At 45.0% G+C, this 25,933-nt stretch overlaps 1 protein-coding gene across 4 annotated transcripts in view; it reads right to left on the bottom strand.

Moving 5' to 3' along the window:
• The window catches only part of Fry (FRY microtubule binding protein), a 407,497-nt gene extending 388,116 nt beyond the window's left edge, over positions 1–19,381 (bottom strand). For all 4 annotated transcript variants that reach the window (XM_031338824.1, XM_031338826.1, XM_031338825.1 and 1 more), the window contains exon 1: positions 19,155–19,381. In XM_031338824.1, coding sequence (XP_031194684.1) covers positions 19,155–19,366 — 212 coding nt within the window. In that variant the 5' untranslated portion in view covers positions 19,367–19,381. The remainder of the gene's footprint in view (positions 1–19,154) is intronic.
• Between the last annotated feature and the right edge of the window lie 6,552 nt (positions 19,382–25,933).

Raw genomic sequence — 25,933 nt, 5'->3', positions numbered from 1 at the left:
AAAAAAGATTTAAAAGTCTCTGGCTTCAGTAATGAAACTACTATTGCTATAAGGGCAGAGATCTTTGCCCAGGCAGTAAAAACAGGTGATTCATAATACACAGCAGCCTCACACACAAGCTGGGGTGTTTCAGGCAGTGACTCGGCACTGCGAGGCATGATGCCACAGCCAGTGTCCCGTGTTCTGAACCAAGGCTGTGGTGAAGTCACCAGAAGCCACGCCAGCCAGCAAATCCCGAAACACCAGACTCATTTTGCATTGGGTTTTGAATTAAATTTTGGCCATATTCAGAAATCTTTTACTGTTGGAAAATCTTTTGCAACCTGTACATTCAGTTCTGTGACACTGCTCTCCTCCCCCATTATGTTGTGACCTTCGGGGTAAGAAGCCTTGTACTAGCAGAGAAGTGACTGAATGCTGTGGTCAGAGCACAGTCTAAGAGTGATGGCCTTGAGGACCGAAGAAACTCACGTTCTCTTAGAATTACCCATCAGCACACAGGCCATCTTTGAAGGTAGTTGTCCGAAATATTGAGATATTACAACAAACCCACAGTCTGATTGTGGGAACATAACCAATAAAGACTATTTGGAAAAGAGGCGACGTGGGCTAGAGAAATAGCTCAGTGGTTAAGAGCACTGGCTGCGCTTTTAGCGATCTTCATTTCAGTTCCCAGCAACTGCATGGTGGCTCACAACCATCTGTAATGGGATCCAATGCCCTCTTCTGGTGTGTCTGAAGACAACTACAGTGTACTCATATGCATAAAATACATAAATACATCTTTTTTTAAAAAAAAAAAAAAGAAAGAAAGAAAGAAAGAAAGAAAAGTGGCAGTCAAAATGGCCTGGTAGTAAAGAGTGTTTGCTGCTCTTCTGGAGGAGCCATGGAAGCCACCCACATCGGGAGGTTTCCAATCACCTGTAGTTCCTCTTCCAGGACGCCTGATGGCCTCCATATGTGCAGTACTCTCTCCCTCCAAAACTCTCTCCCCCCAAAATAAAGAAATCTTAAATAATCAGTCAGTCAAGCAACAACCCAAACAGGCTATCTGAAAGCGAAATTGCTAAGCTGTGGGCTTTTATACGTTAGTCTTAGTAAAGAGTAGGTGTTCTCCAGCCATCAGTTTTAAGTTCCTTCGGATGCGCAAAGCTGGTTACAGCAAAGCAATCGCACAAGCAGCATCAGCTTTGCAGAGCCAAAAGTTTACAGTGCCCTGGGGCACACCCTCCATGCACAGGAAATCCCACTGCTGTCCTCATGGGCACTCACGGGAGAGACACTTAATAACAAACTCTTGTGGACTAAAGTGTTAATACAGAAACACCACAAGAAAAATCTTTCCATGGTTTCTGTCCCCAAATGTAATAACTAGGGTAAAAGTCCCCAATACTGAATGTGAGTCAATCTGTTTTCCTTTTCTAACATACATATTTAATAAATTTTCTTCATCAAGCAAGAAGATAACAAACCAAATAAATATAGTGCATGTGGGGGAGAGGGCAGTAAACGAGCCTGACATTTTCCCTAGCTTCTGGATTCAAATATGTTATTTCTAATTATAGAGCCACAGCAGGGCTGTTCTGAGGCTGAAATGTAAAATGAGTGAGGAAACGCTGTTTGCTGTGTGAAGTCGCTAGCGCTGGATCGTTTCCTGAAGGGAAGTATCACTGGCCTTTCTTTCATTCCCTATCGAGATACAAAACATGATGCCTTTCCCCTTAATGATTTGGGTTTCCAGGTAGTCACATTAGAAATGCAGAAACACAATATATGGCCCAGTGCCGATAAGTCAGCATAGTCTGGCTGATTAGAGAATCTTCCTGGGGTAATTGCCAGAGTCATTAAGATGTCACTGACACATGCACAAGCACCTCTAAACATCATTCTGAGTTTGATTTGTCTTCCCTGCAGGTCTCATTAAGACATTATAGTTAAAACTTGTGTGCAGCGCTAGAGATGAACACAGCAGACAGATGGCATCGTCTATGTAGATTCACATTTCTGACTATCAAGAAAGGCACCCGGAGATGCCCACGGCTCTTGATCAGGTCTTGGTCTTTGCTGGCCTTGGCTTTACACTGCACCTAAATGGCTCACCCCCAGGGCACTGGCCAGAGACTCTCGTTTGCTCCTTACAACAAACCTGTGAAGTAGGCACCACAATCCCTATTTTTAAAGAACCAAACAAAACCCATCTACATATGCCAGGTTTGGGTGAATGAGCTTGGGGTGAGATTAGTCATTGAGGATAAGTGAAGACCTGGCATGGTCTGTTCAGGTTCTACTATGTGATTCTTCTGTCCCCACCGCTGGCCTCTTCACCCCACAGTCCAAGGGCCACACTTATCCTGGTTAGTTTTCTTGTCAATGTGACACAAGCCAGAGTCATCTGGGATGAGGGGACCCCAGTTAAGAAAATGCCTCCAAACTGTCAGCATGTAAGGAAGTCTGTGGGGCATTTTCTTAATTAGTGATTGATGTGGGAGGATCCACATGCAAACAGTGCCACTCCTGGGCAAGTAGGTTGTATAAGAAAGTAAAACTGGGCACACTGGGAAGAACGAGCCAGTAGGCAGCTCTTTTCTATGGTTTCTGCATCAGCTCCTGCCTCCAGGATCCTGCCCTGACTTCCCTCAGTGACAGATTATTATCAGGACCTGTAAGCTGAGACGAACCGTTTCTTTCCCAAGCTGCTTTGGGTCATGGTGTTTCCTCACAACTACAGAAATGAAACTGACACTGTGCCCTGGAGAAGAGTGGGCAGCTGGGAACAGATCTCGGCTTGTCTGCCATGCTGCATACAGACCGATCTCTTACATCAAATTCTGCTTCCAGACAAATACTGTCACTGGTGATAGTGACAGAAGGGACTGCCTCTCCTCATCACTCTGAGTTGAGTCCCACTGGGGAGAGATTTCTATACTGTAAATCCCAGGGCAGCTTCACTGAGACATTTGGCAAATCCCAGGAAAATCAGTCACCGATGGTCACACTTGCTCCTGATTGGACAGAATAGTCTGGGCTGAACAGGAACATAAAACTCTATGCAGTAAACAAACCTAAGAATGAAAAGGACTGGCTTGCGATTATCTCAAGCACACTTGTGAGCCAGAAAGAAAAGTACCTACAACCCCTGGCTCAGAATGGTTCAGGGACCTAAATTACCTGGTTTGAATTTGCTAAACAATACGATTAATTAATTAATTAATTAATTAATTAATTAATTAATGTATATGAGTACACTGCAGCTGTCTTCAGACACACTAGAAGAGGACATCAGATCCCATTACAGATGGTTGTGAACCACCATGTGGTTGCTGGGAATTGAACTCAGGACCTCTGGAAGAGCAGTCAGTGCTCGTAACCACCGAGCCATCTCTCCAGCCCCAGCAATCAGTTTTAAAAAACTGTCCAGACTCTGGGTGACTGTTACAGTGGAAGAAAGAAATGAAGACTGAGCGACTCTAGTCTAGAACTGAGCAGTGATGTAAAATTTCAAAGCCACCCAAGGACCAGAGTGAGAGCTGCTATCACAAACGCGCCTTCTCCTGCAGCCAAAATGTTTTAACAGAACAGCAATTCAGTATGCACCCCAAGACACTGCTGCAGGACTATATTGAAATGCTGACCAAGCGAGCCATGAATGTCTAATGTCTTACATTCTAAACTGGTCTGCTCACAATACTGATAAAGCATGAGACAGAAAAAGCACTTTAAGAGGCATAATAAAAATATGGACAGACTGTTCCTACTCCATCAAAGGATTAATCAACTGGAAAGAAATAAAGATGACTCGTTCCATTGTCAGGTATGTACTGGGAAAGGCAAGCTCTTTGGGGATGCATGCATACACCAAGTCTCAAGTAGTTTAATTCATGGCCAGTAAGTACCTTATATCTGAGACACACAACTCTACGTAGATCCAGCACTCTCTCTGCTCATGATAATTGTCTAATTATCCTAATGATGGTGTGAGCACGCCAACTCTGTTGGTTAACTGCTGCATGGATTCAGTTCCCACCTTTGGTTCTTGCTTTGGCTTCCTGTTAGCTAAGCTGTAAGCTAAAATAAACCTTCCCCACCCTGTAAGCTGCTGTTGGTCAGCGTCTTTTCATGGTAATAGAATCAAAGGAAGAGAGAGTGTGCATTCAAGCCAAATGGAACTCCCTTTGCACAGAGCCTCACACAAGCAAATGCCTTTGCAAAAGCCCAGAAACCTCACTCAAGTTCCCCGATAAGATGCATGAGCAGATCCAAGAATTCAAAAGCTTGGCAGAATTCAGCCAACTAACAACAAAGGGAAACCAAGTCTCCAAGGATTCCCCTCTAAAAGATGGAGTCTTAGCTACAGTAGTGTCATTAGATGAATAGAATAATCACCCAAACTGAATGCTGCTTGCTTTTATTCCAATTTCCTGGAACAGGATACTGGCTCAGGTCTTCACTGGCAGATATGTGGTCCAATAAAGAACAATATGCAGGTTCTTGCAATCTAATTGGATGGGAAATGGACATGTTCATGGCTCCACTTAATTTTGATACACACTATTTCAGACAAAGTCATTTAAAAAGATCCATTGCTTTATTTTTATGTAGATGTATGGGATTGTGTGTCTGTGTCCTGTGTGTGTGCTGGTGGCCTTGGAGGCCTGAGGAGGGCATCACATACCCCTGGAGCTAGAGTTACAGGCAACTGTGAGCCACCTGATGTGGGTGCTGGGAACTCAACCCACATCCTGACCCCTGAGCTATCTCTCCAGTCCCCAGACTCATCATTTCTTCTTTTTTTTTTAAGATTTATTTATTTATTTCATGTATGTGAGTACACTGTTACACTGTTGCTGTCTTCAGACACACCAGAAGAGGGCATCAGATCCCATTAGAGATCGTTTTGAGCCACCATGTGGTTGCTGGGAGTTGAACTCAGGACCTTTGGAAGAGCAGTCAGTGCTCTTAACCACTGAGTCATCTCTCCAGCCTGACTCATCATTTCTTAAGTGGAGGGTCTATTGCATTAGTTTGTGTCATTCAACATCAATGCTCATATGGAATTCACAGCCCAGATAAAAATGAAATAAATGTGATCAGCTTTCACCCAGGATCCAAAAGAAAACATGCTTTTAGAGAACTCTACCTACAAGGTGTGCTTTAGAGTTTTAGAGCTCTGAAGTGTACCTTGACTAATGATCCAGAGTTGGAACTAACATTGTGTGGTTATGTGTCCTCTGGAGCCACAGCAATAGAACTGTCACAAAGGTGGGTGGCAACCAGTTTGGCCATTCATAAGCAGCTCAGTATCTTCCCCAACCTCAAGCCCATGTCAGGAGTGGACAGCCTGAGCCTCCCTCGAATCTATGATATCTTGGGTTCACTCTATGTCAGGAAGTTAATGGATGTGAGTTTAAATGCCTTTCTTCCATCCCCTCCCCATTGCAGAACTTAGGGGCATATAAGGCCACTTCAAATTTCTTCTCTTCCAAAATATGAGTAAAGTTTGATCAGAGTCAACAAAAGAGATCAAAGGAGAAGGAGGAGGAGAAGAAGGAGGAGGAGGAAGAGGAAAAGGAGGAGGAGGAGGAGGAAAAGGAGGAGGAGAAGGAGGAGAAGGAGAAGAAGGAGGAGGAGGAGGGGGGAGGAGGAGGAGGAGAAGGAGGAGGAGGAGGAGGAGAAGAAGGAGAAGGAGGAGGAGGAGGAAGAGGAGGAGGAGGAAGAGGAGAAGGAGGAAGAGGAGGAGGAGGAAGAGGAGAAGCAGAAGCAGCAGCAGCAGCACCACCAGGGTTGTGGTTCTTACATTTTGGAGTTCTTTGAGACCTTAGCCAAGATACTGTACAGGGAAGGGGTTCAGGTGCCGGTGGGACGTGGGAGTGGGTTATAGCTCAGGCTCTTGTTCTAGCTGCTTCCTGATTGCACAGCCCCAGCTGGAAGCTCAGAAGGCTGTGCCAACCCTGACCATCTTCTGCTAACTAGGGATGAAATACACATATAATATTTCTTCAACACAGCTAGTATTAATTTGTGGACTGAAGGACATGATAGAACAAGGAATGCAGTTCTCCATTTCAGTTTAAAAGTCCAAAGAAAAGCACATGTTATAACACATGAACTGATAAATACCTTGTGTAACCAATGCTTGGGAGAAGCTAAACCAAGAGGCAGGTACCCATCCAGTTTGCAGTCGCCAGTAAGTGGTGGTGAGCATCAGTGTAGGAAAGCTTTTAAGGTTATTGATAGCTTACTTAAATAGGCTTCAGAAGACTCCAGGGCCCATAACCGCTTCTGTTGATGAATCAGACACTTATTAAAGCCAACATGGGGAAGCCATGTCGGTAGATAAGTGCTTCGTGGTACCTAAACCTTAATGGCCTGGATCAGCATCCATGATGTAAGAGGGCAGTGACCCTTCCTATGGCTTCCATTCAATTAGCCACCAAGAACCTTGCCATGTGAACAGCTAATAGCATCCTTTAAGGAAAAGATCTTTTACATTAGTTACGCATTCTCAGGGGACCTTACAGTCGCAATGGCCATAGAAAACATGGCAAACTTTGTTCTTCAGATGCATCCATGTCTTTGCTGAGAGGAAAAAAAAATATTGTGGGATACAAAAATGTTCAGAGACAAGAGGCTGACAGAGTAAACTGGTGGTCTAGGCTTCACTTTGGGGGAGGGGTGGCAGAGAGAGTCCTGCTGGCCAGGAGACAGGAAAGCCTGAAGGGGAGTGAACAGCTAGTCAGTTCAAGATGCTCAGCCAAGGGGCAACTCAAAGAGTAAAGCGACTTGCAGCTAGAGAAGGAGGACTCTCATTCATTTAAAAATGTGTACCGTTATATATTACACTGACGGCACATACACACTCACACATTATATGTATTTCTTTTGTTTTGATTTGTTTGTGGTTTTGGCAGGAGTTTGGGGGGCAAGGCGGAGACAGACCCAAATAAAACAGTCACGGCCACTGAAAAACAAAAGAATACCAATTAGTTAGAACATGATTTTAGAGCTATGATCTGCTTTTGGAGGAGTGGTATCAAAAGGAACATGTGCATTATTTGTTCATGGGCACACTATCTGGTGAGAAGAAGCGGGGTGGAGTAAATCTCACGGGTGACACACTCAGCTGGATCAGAGGGCTGGCAACGAGGACCCGCTGCTTCCATGAGTCTCTTTGGCAACCAAAGTTTGGCTGCCCGGTTGCTTCTTAGACTCTGAATCCAGGGAAAGTCAATGGAGGAGAAGCTGGAAGCCGTCCATTTGTGAGCAGCCACCAAGACCAGGGAAGGGGGGCATTTAAACGGCCATGCAGTTGGGGTAGCATCCATGGGCTTCAATTACCTTTGGTAGCTATGCTCCCAAGAGAAGTAATCCTTGAGAGCCAGCTGTAGAAACATTAATTATAAGATGGGGGTGGAGGTGGAGGAGGCTTCTTAATGGCAGTTTTTATGGGCAGATGGACTTGGTTTAAAGAGGCAGCAAATGGGGCTGTGTGTCACAGGACATTCATTCATCACTGGATGCTAGGCAGGAAAAGCCCATCAAAGCCACCAGGAACTCTGGGATCCCATGTAGTCCTTACAGTGAAAGACTGATGGCCTGGGTGGAGGGAGACCCCAATGCAGAGGTCTCACTTAGCCAAAGCCGAGCTTAGGCTGCTAGGAAACTCCACGAGGAACAAAAACTCTCGTGTCAAGATGGATACAGGCCTAAGCCTCGATATTGAGAAGCGAGCATTTTTATATTTACTCATTTTTATAATTTTTTATTATTATTGTATTTTATGTGTATGCGTGTGGGTGTGTGTGTGTATGTGTGTGTTGGTAGGCAGTTCCTGAGTGGATGTATGTGCCCCCATGTTCAGGTGCCCACACAAGTCAGAAGAGGCAACATTTCCTTGAACTAGAGTTTGTGAACAACCACTAGGATTGTGAACAACCATGTGGGTTCTGGAAAATGAACCCAGGTCCTCTGGAAGATAAATAAGTGTATTTAACCACTGGGGCATCTCGTCAGCTCCAAGATGTGGCTATTATAGTGTCTTAAGCACAGGAACGGAAGGCTGATGGCTTCAGTCTGCGAAAAATAATCTATGTAATTATTTCACTGTTGTGGAGAGATATCTGGGATAATTTTTTCCTGGGGAAAAACAGCTTATAAAGTAGCTTATTGAATGGGTCTATTTTTGTAAATACTGCATGAAAACTTGGAAAAATAGTCTGAAAAGAAATAAAAACTCAAATGTCAATCATGTTTGAGGGGGTAGGTTTATGGATAGTTTCTCCTATTTTCTTACCTAAATATTCAAATGGTTATTCACTTACATATTAGAATAATCTAGAAGTATTTTAGCACTGGGACCTGCAGGGACAGCTCAGTAGATAAAGCACTTGGTAGGCAAGAATGGAGACCAGAGTTTGGATCTTCTGCACCCATGTTAAAAATGGATGGATGGTGTAGCCAGGTGTTCTAGCCCTTGGAGGGCAGAGATGAGATTCCAGAGCAAGCCGGCAAGCTAAGTAAATCATATCAGCAAACTGTAAACCCAACTGAGAGATTCCCCCCTCAATGAATAGATAAGGTAGAGAGTGACTGACTCCACCCGTGGGTCTTTATATGCATGTGAACAGACACACACACACACACACACACGTACATATACACATACATGAACACATACACGTATGCATACCACACATGCATGTGCACACACATGCACACATACACACGAGTGAACACATACATGTATTCACACACCACACATACATGCACACACACGCACATACACACGCATGTGCATGTGCACACCCGGGCGCACATACACATGCATGAACACATTCATGTATGCATACCACACACACACACACACACACACTTGGGGCACTGTGATGACCTCACTGGCTCCAGGATATCTGCAAGAATGTTTAAGATCTGTTAGCTACCTAGAGCTGTGGACTCTGTGGTTAAAAATACTGTTTAGTCAGTGCTTAGACAGGCGCTGAAAGGTGCCTATGGTCTGAAGAAGAAAACAAATCTAGAATTTAAAAGCCAGCAAGTAAAGATGACAGCTCCTAATCTCGGCCCATGAGTCTTGAATGGAAGCATTCCCCTTGTTCTACTTTTGGGGGATTTAATTCTACGGCTGTGCAAGCGGGGGAAGCCTCCTATGGGGGGGGATACAGAACATTCTGCTCTGCTTCATTTTAAAGTGCCTCGTTTTCCATCTGCCTCCCACACCCATCCGATTGTTCATGTGAGAGGACGTGGGTTTCTGGGGAAGCTGGACTTGAAGAGATTGGTAAGGGAGTCCTGTGTGTGTGTGTGTGTGTGTGTGTGTGTGTGTGTATGTGTGTGATGGTGAAGGGTGAGGCAGAGTCTTGTCCTGACAATGGACCTGGCTGGGCTGAATCTGAAAGAGGGAACGCCTGCAACTTTCACAAGACCCTCACACAAGAGTCCCCCAAATCAGCAGTAGCAAGGGAAGCATCTGCACCCTGGATACCTGATGCAAATGACCATATAGACATAGAACCGACCAGCCAGGAAGAAACCCATAGCCCCACATGATGGACAAGGATGCACAGACGCAGGGGCCTAGTGCTGAAGTGACAGTTCTTAGGACATGCCAGGCTCTCTGCTCTAACTCCCTCATGGGCTGTCAGCGTGACTTTGGGAAAAGACCTAACCTGCTTGCTCTTCAGCTCCCTGATCCATAAGACAGCAGCAGTAACTGGCAGCACTGCACAGGGGATTAAATGATCTAAACAGGAAATGCAAAGCCCGTAAGGCAATGCCAACCACACTGCCTTCAGCAGATATCGATTGCTTCTCATGCACAAAGGGACAGCTAGTTCAGATCTGTTTGACTCACAGCCCTTTTTATGCCCCAGACATTCAATATCATCACTCTCCACATCCACGGGGAACTGGACCCTCGAGGATACCAAAATGCACGGATGTTTAAGCCTCTTAAATAAAATAGTGCAGATTTGTACAAACTTACATACAGCATGCCATGTATATCTAGAGAGTTACAGTACCCAATACGATGTAAACACTAATAAATATCAATAGCTGCTATACATCACTGTTCAGACCCCAGGTTCTTAAACTGTGAGTCACAACAAGTTGACAAGAGTAAAATGGCTCCTGAGCACACAACTAGCAAAAGAGAAGCCAAAACAAACCTGTAACAAGTTGGAGGTTTTTCTAGCAGCATTAGCCATATTGTATGTTATTTTACTGTGGTGCTGGTAGTGAACACACAGCACATGCCTGAACACAGCCCGAAACCTTGGCTCCGATTGCAGACCACACCACATTGTCAACTGTTGTGTTCTTACTGTAATGAAAAGCCTCTTTGTTTGTTTTGAAATATAATGGTTTAATTATGGAAATCAGAGATTTAATATTTCCCTCCCATTATTCCTCCACCAGCAGTTATTCTAATAGTGTGCCTTTGGACGGTGTCCTTAGAATGACTGAGTTTAAAACTGCTGCTTGAATTTGTGCTGCTGACTTGAATTTCATACAAGAAAGAAATCCTTAAAGGATTTTAGTTCAGGATTAAAAATAGAATTTCCAACCATTTTTAAAAATGGCTCTAAACACACTTCTACCATTTTATAATACTATGTTATTTATGAGAAGCAGTATTGTCAGTATTGATTGGTCAAAATATTGATCAACTCTGAAAAACATTGAGGCTGTGTGATGCCTCGGAGTATCTAATACTTAGTCATAATTTCTTTATGTCAAAACAAACAAGCAGATCCATCTCATTAGTATGCAAATTTGCTGTAGTCTTTAATAAACAGCAAGATTATGTGTACACCAAAGAGCTGTTTAAAAATAAATTTATTTATTAGTAGCAAATGCTTGATTTTTACACCTATTTCCTATTTCACCTACCTAATGTAGTGGTTTGAGTAAGAATGGTTCCCATAGACTCATAAATTTGAATGCTTAGATGCCAGGCAGTGGCACTATTAAGAGTTGTGGCCTTTCTGGAGTAAGTATGGCCTTGTTGGAAGGTGTGTGTGTGTGTGTGTGTGTGTGTGTGTGTGTGTGTGTGTGTAGGCGAGGAGAGGTTTCAAAAGCCCATGCTAGGCCCAGGCATGCACTCTCTGTCTATCCCTGTCTGTCTGTCTCTGTCTCTCTATCTCTCTGTCTATCTGTGTCTGTCTGTGTCTGTCTGTCTGTCTGTCTCTCAGCCTGCACATCAGCTCTCAGCTCCAGTGTCATACATGCCACCATGTTCCCTGCCACAATAATGGACCTAACCTCAGAAACCACAAGCAAGACTTCAGTTGCTTTATAAGAGTTGCCTGGGCCATGGCTGCCCCTTCACTGCAACAGAACAGTAACTAAGACATCTGTATCCCCAGGATCAAGTAAACGTTTGTTGGCTGACAAGGGGCTGCTAGTGGGAAATGGTTACAAACTCATATTCATACAGGAGTGGGGTCATCTGCTGGATCCACAGACAACCTTCCTGAGACCACAACCCTCAGGAAAAAGGACTCTCTGTCCCCCAGCAACCAATCCACTGCCAAATCTCCATGCTAGACTTCTGAGAGTCTTGATCTTCTGTAGGTCTTGTATAGGCAACCACAACAGCTGCGAGCTAGCGGTTCAGTTTCTAATTGACTTATATGGCATGTCCTTTTCATTACGGTGGCTTACCCAAGGGGAGCTTTATTATACAATACATGCTTTCTGGCTTTCTCAGGAACAACACCTCATACCTGACTACCGAGGCCATTAAGGACTAAGCACAGCATGGCTGGACCATCTGGCAATGATGACTCAGACATAATTAATGTTTACTGCATGAGTACATCCATCAGACCCAAAGGTAGGCGTTTCTGCTCCTTTTATAGAACATTCTATGTATCTATGGGACTAATTCATTAGTTAACCATCAAAATACTTCTCCCCCTCCCCCCCCCATGTATTAACTACAAGTTTTAGTCTCTGTATCTTGATCTTCTGACATCTCAGGGTCTTGCTAGCCAATCAGAGCCTACCCCACCTCTTTCAGTAACACATATTGTGGGCCACTGTAACCCCAGCGACTGGTACTGACCTATCAGAGACTCTCCAGACTGCCTGCTGAAGGGGCTCCATCTCCCAGCCCCCTACCCCGCCTCTCCTGCCCACACTACCCCTCATTCCTTCTCCTTCCTGGCCTGGTGTCCCTGCATGTGGAAGCTCTGGTAACTATGCCAAGCTAGCCTTCTAGGAGAACATGGCTATATAACATAAGAATGTCTTTCTTAATGACAATTATTTCTGTTTCTTATTACATCAGATTACACCAGGTATCAGAATATTCTCCACATTGTGCAATGAGTTTTCTGTCATCCCAGTCTCTGTACTCAGTAAGCAAGTTTTAAACTTTTTTTTCCTTGTAATTTCCATTACTTTGCCTCATGTTAACAATACTTAGCAAAAGCAATTATATTTAAGTTTTATGGGTATATAGCTAAAATTTTTCAATTAGGGGCTGGAGAGATGGCTTAGCAGTTAAGAGCACGGACTGCTCTTCCAGAGGTCCTGAGTTCAAAGCCCAGCAACCATATGGTGGTTCACAACCATCTGTAATGAAATCTGATGCCCTCTTCTGGTGTCTGAAGACAGCTACAGTGTACTTACATATAATAAATAAATACTTCTTTGGGGCCGGAGAGAGTGGTGCTGGAGCAAGAAGAAAAAAAAAATTCAGTTAAAATTATTTCCACTGGGCAGTAGTGCACATGCCTTTAATCTCAGCACTTGGGAGACAGAGGCAGGCGGATTTCTGAGTTCAAGGCTAACCTGGTCTACATAGTGAGTTCCAGGACAGCCAGGGCTACACAGAGAAACCCTGTCTCGAAACACAAACAAACAAACAAAGATATTTCCTACTAGATAAAAGACTCAGCCCTGGTCTACCATCACAGTACTAAAACTTAACTGCAACACCTGTAGCCAGGCATACTCCACGGTAACCTCCAGCCCACACAAATTAGTCTCCTCTCAGCTGTAGCAAGGATGGAGCTTAGAACCCTACAAGGGAGCTATGTGTTCAGACCCCACTGTCACTGTGAAGGAGGCAGTTGTATCTTTGCAGGCTCAACTGTGACTAACACTGACTGGGTTCTCTGGGAGATGTGCATTCGTTACAGGTTCCTGGACAGCCATGGACAGATTAAGGACTACACTGTACTGCAAGGCTGGCCTCCCTTCCTTCTCTTCCCTTCCCCTCCACGCCTTCATCCCTTTCTTTGTACCTTCCTTCTCTCTTTTTCTTCCTCCTTTTCCTCTGCAACATGTCAAACTCTATGCATAGCCCCTGCTGGCATTAAAACGCAGATGCTCAGTGCTGTACATCCAGGGAAGGCCGTGCAGCTCTGACTCCTGTTTCAGTGGCCAAACTGGAGAAAGGAGACATTTTCCTGTTCATTACACAATACACTGACTGCATAAGAAGAAAACACTGAGCATAGAGTTCAAGCAAGCCTAAAGTGACTTTAGGTCGTATAAAAGGGGCCTGGATATGAAACATAAATTCCTTCCATGAGAAATAATAAAAAGCTCTAAAATTTAATCTACCATTAACTAGTTTTGTAATCCCATCAATATTTTTGTTTTTGTTTTTGTTTTTTGTTTTTGTTTTTGTTTTGAGACAGGGTTTTTCTGTATAGTCCTGGCTGTCCTGGCACTCATTCTGTAGACCAGGCTGGCCTCAAACTCAGAAATCCGCCTGCCTCTGCCTCCCAAGTGCTGGGATTAAAGGCGTGCGCCACCACCACCCAGCGCCATCAAATATTTTTAAAGAGGGCCTCTGTAGATCAGAGGCAGGATTCACTGTTGACGTGCAGCTGGCATTTTCATAGACACCAGAATTTGAAGACACTTTGAAGTCTTTCCATGCCTTGCATAGAGGGTGTTCAAACTCATTCTAGACATGATTATTGTGTGTTGCTATCCCAAGTGGCTTCCATCTTCTGCAGAACAGGGCACAGATGGTTTCTGCCTTCCCAGAGCCTACAGTCCAATAAGCAAACCAGCATAAGCCATTGCTGTCTTACCCACATTTAAACAGCCACGAGAACTGTGTATGTTTTAAGACTGATGATCTATTAAGATTGGTGACAATTTGACAACCGTGGGGGCACACAAACACATCATTAGCTAAGCCACAGATGTCTGTTTCTTTCTCACTTTTACAGAGCTGCATGTCATGGGAGTCCATGCTCTGGGCATAACATGCTAGGATTATCTTGAAATGAGAGCAACTGTTATTGCCCACAGTAGAGCAGCACAAGATTGAGCCCACGAGCATTCCCTTGCAGAGGCTACGGTCTGCACCACAGCGGCATGAGACCCACCCCTCCCCAGGATGTATAAGCAGGTAGCTGCTGGGGGCAGATATTAATTTTCAGTGAAGGAGGCACCTGTAAGTGGTTACACTCCTGCAAGTGACCCCAGTTGAACTCATTGGTTCATCCAAGCTAGGCTTGGACTGAACCGCTTCTTTGGTTTGCCGTTTGTGCCCTATCTGAGGTGAGCAACCATTTGTTCACATTTCCCCAGGGAAAGTTAATGCAACAATGTATCATTTAAGTTGCTTTAACAAGGATCATGTATGACTTGACACTGCAAGATGTATCTATGTTGGCACCAAGGCAGGAGAGAGAGCAATGGGGCAGAAAGAGCAGATTACTTAAAAAAATGTTTCTCTTTGGTGGATATTTCCATAGTGCTTTGTAAAGCAAGATACAAATGCATCAATCGCAAGGCAGAAGAAAGTCAGGCACTGAGGAAGCTACCTTACATGGCTGGGTTTGTGCATACACATTGTCTGTCCATCACTGGCCAAGGAAAGCTGAGAAGAGGGAACCTCACCTCCCTTCAGGAATAGCCTTTGCCACAGTGGCCTGTGGGCATGTCTGTGGGGGTATTTTCTCGATTGCTAATTGGTACAGAAGGGCCCACCCAATGTGGGAAGTACCAATCCTGGACTTTTGGTACTGGATTTTGTAAGAAAGTTGGCCGAGCAGGAGCCAGAGGCAGCAAGCCAGTAAGCAATGTTCTGTGTAGTCTTTGCTTCAGTTCCTGCCTCCAGATGCACGCCTAGGCTTCTCCCAAGCACAGAGCATAACCTGTGTCCTAGTTTGGTTTCTGTTGCTCAGATAAATAAATAAACTAAAAGCAGCTTGGGGAGAACAGGGCTTGTTTACAGTCCATCACCAGAGCTCAAGGCAGGAACGAAAGCAGAGAGCTGCAGAAGAATGCCTCTTATTGGCTTGCTCTCTGTAGATGCTTTCCCATTACCACTGAGGGTCTGCCTGAGTGTTAGCACCACAGACAATGAGCTGGGTCTTCCCACATCAATCAGCATCAATCATTAACTGAGAAAATGCCCCCACAGATGTGCCCATGGGCCAATCTGATGGAGACACTTCCTCAATTGCCATTTCCCTCTTTCCAGCTGACTACAGATTGTATCTAGTTGACAAAAACTAGCATACCCAATAAGCCAAGTTACTATTAGTCAGAGTGTTCTATCACAGCAAAAGGAAAGCAAGCTAGGACACCAGGGAAGGGAACTCCAAACCATAGTGAACTGGTGTGACCTATACCTACAGTGTTGGGATTAACATGTCCTAAAACTGTCCAGATTTTCACTTGCCCATATGATATATATACATATGTGTATGTATGTGTATACACACACATACACACACACACACACACACACACACACACACACACACACACAGATAAAATCTTGCAGCTGAGATATTTTAGAGTGAGTGAAATATGATTTTAAAAAGCAAGATGGGCCAAGCAGTGGTGGCGCATGCCTTTAATCCCAGCACTTGGGAGGTAGAGGCAGGCGGATTTCTGAGTTCAAGGCCAACCTGGTCTACAGAGTGAGTTCCAGGACAGCCAGGGCTACACAGAGAAACCCTGTCTCGAAAACAAACAAACAAACAAACAAACAAACAAAAAACCAAGATGGATTATTGTTTCGTGAGGAGTTTTAGGAACACAGTGAGAGACTTGGGTTTTGATGGTTGCAGGTTCATGGCATCTTCACACATAGTGCTTTTGTGATACATTTAGGAAACTGGAAAATGTCACCAATTCCACGTAGTTTCCCAGACCACTAGTCCTTTAAAGAAGTGTAGGGATCCTTAGTTTAAACACGTTTTTGGTTCACCTTCCATTCTGGGGCAGGAACACCACAACAATCAAACATCGGGTTCTACTTTCCCTGGCATTTGGCTCTAGCTTAGAAGCAGGAGATGGGGAAGAGCTAGCCGTCTCAGACAAGCAAACCTTACTGCTGCTGGAGAGGACAGAGGGGGGGGGGGCGGGGGGGGGAAACCATCGCACAGGAGGCTTTATTTGAAACTCCAGAGTATACACACAGACTCTGAGGCTGTAACCACTCAGGGTAATAAAGCCAAATGCCAAGAATAGGGTTTTATTTTCCAGTAGCAGGTCACAGCCCTGTTTCCTTTTAAGCTTAGCACTGTGAAATCATCCTGAACCCAAGAGAGTTGAAGACCATACCAAGAAAACATACACACACACATACACATACACACATACACACACACACACACACACATACACACACACACACACACACACACACACACACACACACCATTGGGAAAAGAAAATCCACAACAATGACTGTAAATTATAACAGAGTTAATTTTTTTAGGGACAGCTTCAAAAGTTACTGGGTCACAACTGTGATATGACTTTTAATGTTGGCCAGTCAAACGACAAGTTCCTCAGTAAAATATCAAATTAGAAACAGGTGTGCCACCAGATTCATCAGGACGCTACCAGGCCACTGCAGAGATGAGGCATTTCCCACTGTGAAGGAGGCTTGCTTCCCATCCCCAGAACACCAGATTCACTCCTTTTGGTCAGTACGAGGGGGTTTGGATTAATATTCCTTTCCCCCCCAAATTCATTTTAGTCTTTCCTTTTATGTAGGCCGCCTCTGTCAGGAGTTCTCTGACAATTGGGATGGCAGGACCTGTGAGTCACTGTGAACACTGCAGGGAATGTGTTGCTGCCAATCAGCAAGGTGTGCTCCTGTGCACAGAGCTAAAATAGCCTCAGATGACAGAGAGTAGATTACTTCTTAAGCATTAAGTGGGGAATGGGGATGCTTGAAAAGGAAAGGCAAGGTCTTCACATATCTAGACATCCAAAGTCAGACCTATGGGATGGAGCATGGAAGAGACTTGGGGTTGCCCCTCTATACACAGGGCACACAGTGGCCCGGGGAGAAGAAATATTCTGTGTTACGAATAAGTTGGACCTGTCAGGCCAGGAGATGACATACATTTCAATTTCCTATTGTATTACAGCAGGGCAGCTCTCAAAAACCTGGAGATGCCACAGAACAGTGGCAGGGAGTCAGGCAGACCCAGGTTTGAATCCTACCTTGATCACTTACTTGCCATGTGGTTTTTAAGAAATTATCTAAAATAAAGTCAAATCAGCTTGATATGGTGATGCATGCTTGTAATCCCAACCCTTGGGGGTCGGGGGAGGCAAAGAGACCACAGGGAGTTCAAAGGCCACTGGAACTATGGGGGAAGTCAGACAACTTAAGAAAGGTAGGGATGATAGAGCAATAATTAAAAAAAAAAAAAACAAAACAAAACTCTAAATCTCACCTAGAGAGTGCCCGACACAGAGTCAATGCTGTACACGAAAGAAATTTTGTTAAATGAGGTTTTGTAAGATATAATACGGTGTGTGTGTGTGTGTGTGTGTGTGTGTGTGTGTGTGTAGATAAATTATAAAGACCTGAACAATATGTCCTTGGATAAGGAGATTGTAAAGTTGTTTTACAGTAAGGTATGATGATAGGAAGAGTCTAAATGTGAAAATCCATGTGTGATCAGGAAAGTATTAGAATTGGATAGAATTCAACATTATTTGTTAAAATCTGCTAATTGCGAGATTAAGCAGTAGCTAAATGTTACTACTGCTACTAAGATATCTTATCGTAGACCGATTTCTACATTCTTGGCTAAGCCAGTTTTTTTTTTTTTTTAAACAGATCTATTTCTTTTTATTCTATGTGTATGGACGTTTTGCCTACGTACATATGTACCACATACATGCAGTACTTGTGGAGGTCAGAAGAGGGCGTTGGATCTCCTGGAACTGGAGTTACAGATGTTTGTGAGCTCTGTGTGCTGGGAATCAAACCCAGGTCCTCGGCAAGAGCAGCCGATGCTCTTAACCACTGAGCCATTTCTCCATTTCTCTTAACCAGCATGGGGTTGAGTCTAATTGTAATAATTAGTCTACATTTCAGAAAGTCTTGTAAATAGTGCTCATCCAATCCGTCTTTGATAGCTGAAACTTTTGGCTATGTTCTGCATTCTTTTCCTTTCTCACCCTGAGAAGTGGGTCAAAACTTCATCAACCCTCTCCACCCCCAACCCCGCTTCACAGCATCTGCCCCACTATTAAAGGCAAGCCAATACGAACTACAAAGCAATAAGATATTAAATTCAACACACGTAGCTGGCCCGTTGTGCGCAGTGTATCTGCGATCTTTAGTTAGAAAGTAAAGTAGGCTTAAAATGTGAAGGCTTTAAAGCACAGATCTTGATTCTACAGTACACTAGTTAAACCAGGTTTATCCTGGGCACTGTGGCCAAGTAAAAGCCACCAAGTTGAGGTGTAGATGTGACTGCAGAAAGCCTCCTTCCCCAGGGAGAGTCCCACAGAGCAATTTCCTCTTGCAGCGTTCCTAGTGTGCAGGGCTGCTCCTGTGGGAAAGTGCAGCGGTCCGCTGCGCTCCAGTTCAGCGCACGGTGTAGGGATACAGGGTAGTGTGCCACGGGTTCCTCCACGGCCTCGGGGACCAGGGATCCATCAAACTCTCCGCACCTAACTTTGTCCCGGAACAAACCCTCTTTGAAAACACAACCGGGCTGGAGGAGCACGTAGCGTGGGGATGCCGTCAGCTGCTGGCGAGACGGCCCTCCTCCCCCACATCTTCCCGGGAGGGAAGCGACCCGACGGCGCGGCCCCGCCCAGCCCCACCCACCGGCTCCACAAAGCCACTGCCCAGGCGCGCGGGTCTCCCGGGGCGAAGGAGGGGTGAGCAGAGCTGGTACCTTAGGAAGAGGCCGCGATGCCAGAGCCCGGGGACACCCACAGCATCGCACCGCCGCCGCCAGCTGCTCCACCCAGGGCTGCCGAATTGCGCCCTCCCCGTTGCCCGCGCCGCGCCGCGCCGCGCTCCACCGCTGCGCCCGCTCGGCTGCCGGGCGACCGCCACTGTCAAGTGCAGCCCCGCCCCCGGCGCCGGCCCCAGCCGCTCGCTCATTGGCTGTGGGAGTGGCTGGCTCCGCCCCTCGGGGCAGGCCCTCTCCAGGAGCGCGCTAGAGGGTGTGGACCCAAGCTGGGCGAGGCTTCCTGCGGGCACCCGGAGCTTCTGCTTTGCCAACCCAGAAATAGACAGCTCCAAAGAAAGGCGAGAGAGGAAGCGTCTTCTTCAGGGCGAGGGCCGGGGCTCCGCAGGACGGGTTCCCTAGGGTGGAATATGAAATCATAGAGCGCTGGGGGGTGGGTGGTTTTGTGTTGGCTTGCTTTAAAAAAAAAAAGGAAAACAACTTGAAATTGCTCTTACACACCTCAACTTCATCATATGGAGAAGCTAAATCAACTTAAACAACCTGCCTGGCCAAGGTCACAGCTGGTAGTAGGCAGACTCAAAGCGGTTTGGGTTTTAGACTTAGGCTCACGGAGAGATTGTTCTAATGTACTGTCTAACAAGCACTTAATTGAAACTCTGCAGCGATCAGGTAAATCAGAGGTTGCGGGGGTGGAGGGTGAAGCGGCACGGAACTGAGAGTGCTTGTTAGAGAAGAGGCTTCATTGGAGGAGATATGAGCACACTGCACTTTTTTTGGTGGCGCTGGGCACCTGATTCTTGACTATGTCATAAGCCCCTGGGCTGTACATTTTTAAGTAGTGAACTTTATGAGAGGTGAGCTATCGCTCATAAAACAGTTATAAAGTGTATTGAGTAGATAGCATTCAATAAAAAACATATGGATCCATAGAGTGTGCAACAACTTGGTCCACCGTAAGCAGAAATTAGAATTTGTTGGCATTCACCCAAGCATCAGTAACGCACGGCCATCTTCACCAACCAACTTCAACAGGGCAAAGATTCAAATGTGTCCCACTCTTCAGAGTGCCCGGTCCCGGGGATGGAGTGCCCTTAATGAAAGGTAGCAGTTACTGTAAGGAAGGAAGCTAAGTGCTAGGTCCAGAGAGCCAAAGCCAACGAAAGGGCCCAGTCATGATGGGCCTGGAATACCCTCAATGATTATAGCCAAGCATGAGGGCCACTGTGGGAACCCCAGCTGAACAGAGCAGAGATGGTCATGGCCGGGAGCTCAGTTTAATACACGTAGCTTATGAAGGAGTACATTTGGGGTTCCTTCTCAGGTTCCCTAACCTTGGGCAGTATGTGATGTTGGTAATAGGCCTCATTTAAACCTATTTCATCTCCTATATCAGAACTAAGGAAGCACTCACCAACCTAGGTTTCAAACCTTATGGAATATCAGCAGTTTTCTGAATTAGGATTCTGAACTGGAGCAGAGTGGATAGATCTCGAGGCCTTAACTTCTGAGTGCTGGGGCTGGAGGCCTGTGTCTCCTGACCACGTGTCCCTGTTCTCCGCTCTGTCATCCTGTAGAGTTATCAAGCTTCCTCAGATATGTAATGCACTTGAGTTAAGGACGCATTCAATGTGATGACTGGGGACCTGTTTAATTGTTGTTTGACTGGGAAGTAGAACAATGACTTAGAGGGAAAAAAAACTATTTATTCATCTACCTCCCTGGCAAAACCCTGGGTCCTGGTCTGGATAAGTGTCAGTGCGGAGCTGGAGAGGTTGCTCAGTGGTTAGAGCGCTGGCTGTTCTTGAAGAGAACCTGGGTTCAGTTCCCAGCACCCACGTGGTTGCTCACAACTATTTGTGACTCTAGTTCCAGGGTATATCGCGCCCTCTTCTGGCCTCTTCAGACATTCATGCATGTGGTTCATAGACATTCAAGCATAAAATAAGGTGCGGGCTCACATCAACTCCCGTTGCTTCCACATCTCCTTTCATCCCTCATGAGAGTCTAACCGCCCCTCCCCCTTCAAAAGCAGGCCCTGTGCTGTGTTTTGATAACCTCATTTGTCTCTCTCCACTCGTCATTCTGTTCTGTTCCCCATCCTCTTTGGGGATTAGGGTTAGTGGCCAGTGTTTTATCATAAGACAGGAAGTCCATTTCTCTGCACTAACAGACTACAGTGCTGACATGCATTAAGAAATTTAGAAATTAATTGGCCCATATTGCATGCCTGCTCCAGTGCTTTGGGAGAACTGCAAAGACACAAGAGAATTACATCAACACCTTCCATGCTGTGGACTGAATACTAAGTCTAAATGCCTGAAATCTAATGTAGTCTTGGTTTACGAAGTCACAATGTGAATGTGTTAGCCATAAATAATCTAAATATTTGGGAGAGAAATTTTTGATTTATAAGTGTGGGATCTTTAATCTCTGAGATTAAATTCCCACTTGATAACTTACTATCTTTAAAGGCTTTTGAGATGTCTTGAAATTTGTTCGTTTACTTTCTTTTTCAGGGATCATAGATATTAGGCAAGCACTGTACAGAGAGCCATACCCCCCAAACCCTCCTATCCTTCCAATACCTCTTCTTAGGCATACACACACACACACACATGAGAATTCCCTTCACAAGAATCTTACATCTAACACAACAGCTTTACAATTGTCTGTCGCTAAGTTTCTGTCAAAAATCTGGGATTCCAAAAGAATGGAGGTGTGTTAATCTCTCTGGAGTCCAAAGCTCAGGAAAAACAAGGGGGAAGCTGCAGTTATTTCTCTTGCAGGAGCAGATGCTGTCTCACCCCAGGGAGTTATGGGTTGGAAGAAATGAGACAATAAAACTATACACACTACTTTGTGAACTCTATCAAGCAGGATCAGCACCAGCCAGCCATATAGATCTTTAAATGAATACATAGTTTCATACCTAGAACTAAGGGGAAATGAGCACTGTTTTCTCAGTCTCAGCAGAGCAAAGTAATCTGAGCAAGAAGACTGACCTAATTGAGCGCCACATGGTAGCCTGTGGGAACCAGAAAGCGTGCTGCTGGGTTGGCTCAGCTGGCTGTCAGCTGTCAGCTCTACCCCACAGCCCTCTCCAGCAGCCTTCCCCCTGTCCAAGGTCACAGCCCAGAGTTATGGGCACAAGCATCTGTTGCCCCTCGCTCTGCTCACAGGACTTGTGTCTGTAGATGAAAAGCCAAGAACAACAGGACCTACAGAGTAACCAAACTACTTGCTTTCTGACAAGCGGTTTGCCTCCTGGTACCTTCAACCCACTAGTTGGGCTTCCTTATTGTTCTAGGGAAACCAGTTCACCTTGCAGACAGTAATCACACCAAGACATAGGGATAATCTGATGGAAAGAGTGTGCTCGGATGTGTAAATGAAGTTTTAAAATGAAAAATCCAGCAACAGCACACACACTCTCACACTCACACTCTCTCCACTCACAGCAATCAGTGGTAGAGAGCTCTCTCCTAGCTGAAATAGGAACACAAGGTTCTGTCAGGATCGCTCAGAGAGCATCCTGATATAGGGGGATACGGAGCTGACAGGGAAAATGGAGAAGTCCAAAAGTCTGAGAAGCTGAAAACAACGGTCCATGCTGAATAAAGGACACCACAGAAAAGTCCCGGTGTGTAAAGATGCAAACGGGCCTCAGGGAACAGCCAAGTTGAAGAGGGATCATGCCTAAAATACACACTTCTGTCAACCTAAACTGCTTATCTCTGCTTTTTAAATATTTCCAGAATTACCCCTTGGGGAACTGGGTACAGAATTAAGAGAGAACAGACACAGGCTTGAAATACCCCAGCAGTTACCATAGAGAAAAAGGAAAATTAACAATTTTCATATTATGTGGAGAGAAGAGAGGCATAGTGTATAATTACTCAGAATCTCCAATAAAGAGGCTCTTCTGTGAACAAAAAGAATAGATATCCTTTTTTTCTGTTACTGTTGTGACATTTAACTGGGAATGCAGCCAAAAAAAATGTAAGCTAGGATCACAGCCCTTGCCTTTCTTGTGGAAAACTTTGAGGGCAATTAACTCATCCAAACTGATGGTTTGTGGTTCTGGCTACCTTAAAGCAATGGTTCTCAACCTCTGGGTCGCAACCCCACCGGGTTTATATATTAGGTATTTATATTTCAATTCATAGCAGCAGCAAATGTACAGTTCTGAAGTAGCTATGAAATAATTTTATGGTTGGGACTACCATGATATGAGGTGTTGTATTAAAGGGTCACAGCATTAGGAAGGTTGAGAACCACTAGACTAGAAGGTGGTAGAAGACACCCATAGATGTGTATTGATAAAGGTTAACAGGATGCCATCTTTCAAATGAATGGTTTGAAGGTGTTTCTTGTTGTACCTAAATATCTCTCAAAAAAGAATTTTAGCTATCTTTTGTTTTTGCTCCTCTTGGTTACTTACATGACTAAAGAAACTATGCCAGTCTTTGTAAAACTGACAAATATTTGAGAAGAAAGAATCTCAACTGAGGAACCACCTCCATCAGATTGGCCTGTGGATACCTGTGGGGTTTTCTTGATTGCTGATCAGTTATAGGAGGGTCCAGTCCACTGTGGGTGGCGATACCATCCCTGGAAGGTGGGCCTGGGCTGTATAAGAAAGGGAGCTGGGGAGCTAAGAGGCTGACACAGAAGTTAAGAGCACTGTCTGATCTTTCAGAGGACCCAAGTTTAATTCTCAGACTGTACATGGGGGCTCACAATGTCCGTAACTCCATCATCAAGAGATCTGATGCCCTCTTCTGGCCTCCAGAGGTACTGTACATACATGGCACACAGACATACACGCAGACAAAACCACTATACATACCTAGAAATAAATAAAATCTCAAAATTTTGTTTGGATATAAAAAATTAAATAAGTAAAGGTGGCTGAGAAAGCTAAGGAAAGTGAGCCAGTAAGCGACCTTCATCCATGGTACCTGCTCCAACTTTCCCAGTGATGGAAGTAACTGGATCATATAAGCCAACCTTTCCTTCCCATGGTGTTTTTGGTCATGGTGTCTATGACAACAAGAGAAAGCCAACTAGAACAACCAGCTAAAATGATTTTTTTCTATCTCTTAGTCTGTAAGAAGTCTATTCATTGCACTAGAAGTTCCTGAGAAGGAGACCACCAACACATTAATACTCTCAGGAGATGGTCAAAAGATAAAATTAAAATCAATTTTTCCCAAAGGAAACTAAGGGTTGTTACTGTAATGTTGACCTTAGTGACGATCTAGACCAGCTGCTCTGAGTCTACACACAAGTTTTTACACACAGAGGGGTCTCCAGAATTAAGCAGAGATCTCAGAAAAGCAAGTGTCCCACCATCCCTCTGGCTTCCTCCAAGTAGGACCACGGATCAGAAATACATCAGTGTGATTGTGGTAGAGATTGCTTATTGCTTCCTAAAAATATTCTCTCAACTTCTTTCCGTTAAAAGGTTTTAGCTGATTGTCAAGTGGTTGAGGTGAGAACCTACTTTCTAGACTCCACTTTTGCAGGTGTGTCTATTATGCCCAGACCCTAGATGTTGGATGCTGGGAAATCTCAGGGTATAACTACCATCTCCTTGCTTCCAGGAGGCCTTGTCATTTCTTCCTTAGTGGAGAGACAGAGAGAGAGAGAGAGAGAGAGAGAGAGAGAGAGAATGAGAGAAAGCTGAGGAAGGCCCCTCCCGCCCATACTCTGGTGAAAATGGTCTTGCTCCCTCAATACAAGATAGATTCCTTTATGCCTTTAGACTCCACATCTTAATTCTGTGACCCTAGGAATTCTCATTGTCGTCGTTTGAATATGTAATGCTACCCCAACTCTCCACCGGACTCCCCTGCAGGCAGGGCCTTTGGGAGTGTATTGTCTCCGTTCCCCTGCCTCTGGCAAGGGATGAGATGAAAAGTTCTCTGCCCTACACTTCCACTACCACAAAATCCTGATCAAATACAGGAGGAGACAACCATGGGTCTCTGAAAGCAGGAGTCCAAATAAATCCTCCCTCAGGTAGGTTGTTTCTGTCGGTACTCAGGTCACAGTGATGAATGTAATGAATCTGGGATCGGAGGTTCTAACTTAAACATTGCAGGGGGGAGGGGGTTTGAGGGTGGGGAACGCATGCAAGACACGCTGCATCCCAGTTAGCAGGCCCGTTTCCTGCAGGCAGGCATACAGAGGCATCTGTTCCCCTCAACAGGTTGTTCCTTCATCTTCAGGGCTTTATGTATAGAAGTGAGAACGAGCATGGTGACTCTCAGACATGCTCCTGGCAGAGAAGAAAAAGCAAGAGAAGGAATAAGCATATGCGGTTGCAGCGAGCGCACAATATTGTTACTTCCTGTGTGCCGGGCGGCTGGACTCCGATGCTCACCTAGACTCAGGTTTGGGTTCTAGGAAAAACACCATTGTATTTCATTGTCAGGAAGGACATTGTTGGAAGAGCTGCTCGCTCTTCTCTATGTACTTATGCCCAGGTCTATCAACTCATGAAGGCTTGCAAAATGTCCACGTTCTATTTCTGCCTTTGTGGCTTCACTTTCTTACTTGAACTACTTGTAAATGGGTACGCGTGCTCTAACTCAGTATTTGCTCTCCTGGTTATACGGCTTCTATAGTTAAAGCAAAGTAAATACTTATATTTCCCTTTATTTACCATTGCAAAGTTATTGTCCTAATAATTCCAGGAAGCCGACACATGGTACCACTTTCACTAACAGTGTCATGTAGTCATGGACCTAAGT

The sequence above is a fragment of the Mastomys coucha genome, unplaced genomic scaffold (genome assembly GCF_008632895.1).
Source record: "Mastomys coucha isolate ucsf_1 unplaced genomic scaffold, UCSF_Mcou_1 pScaffold22, whole genome shotgun sequence".
NCBI lineage: Eukaryota > Metazoa > Chordata > Mammalia > Rodentia > Muridae > Mastomys > Mastomys coucha.
The sequence above is the reverse complement of the archived record's forward strand: the minus strand, read 5'-3'. Positions and strand labels throughout refer to the sequence as shown.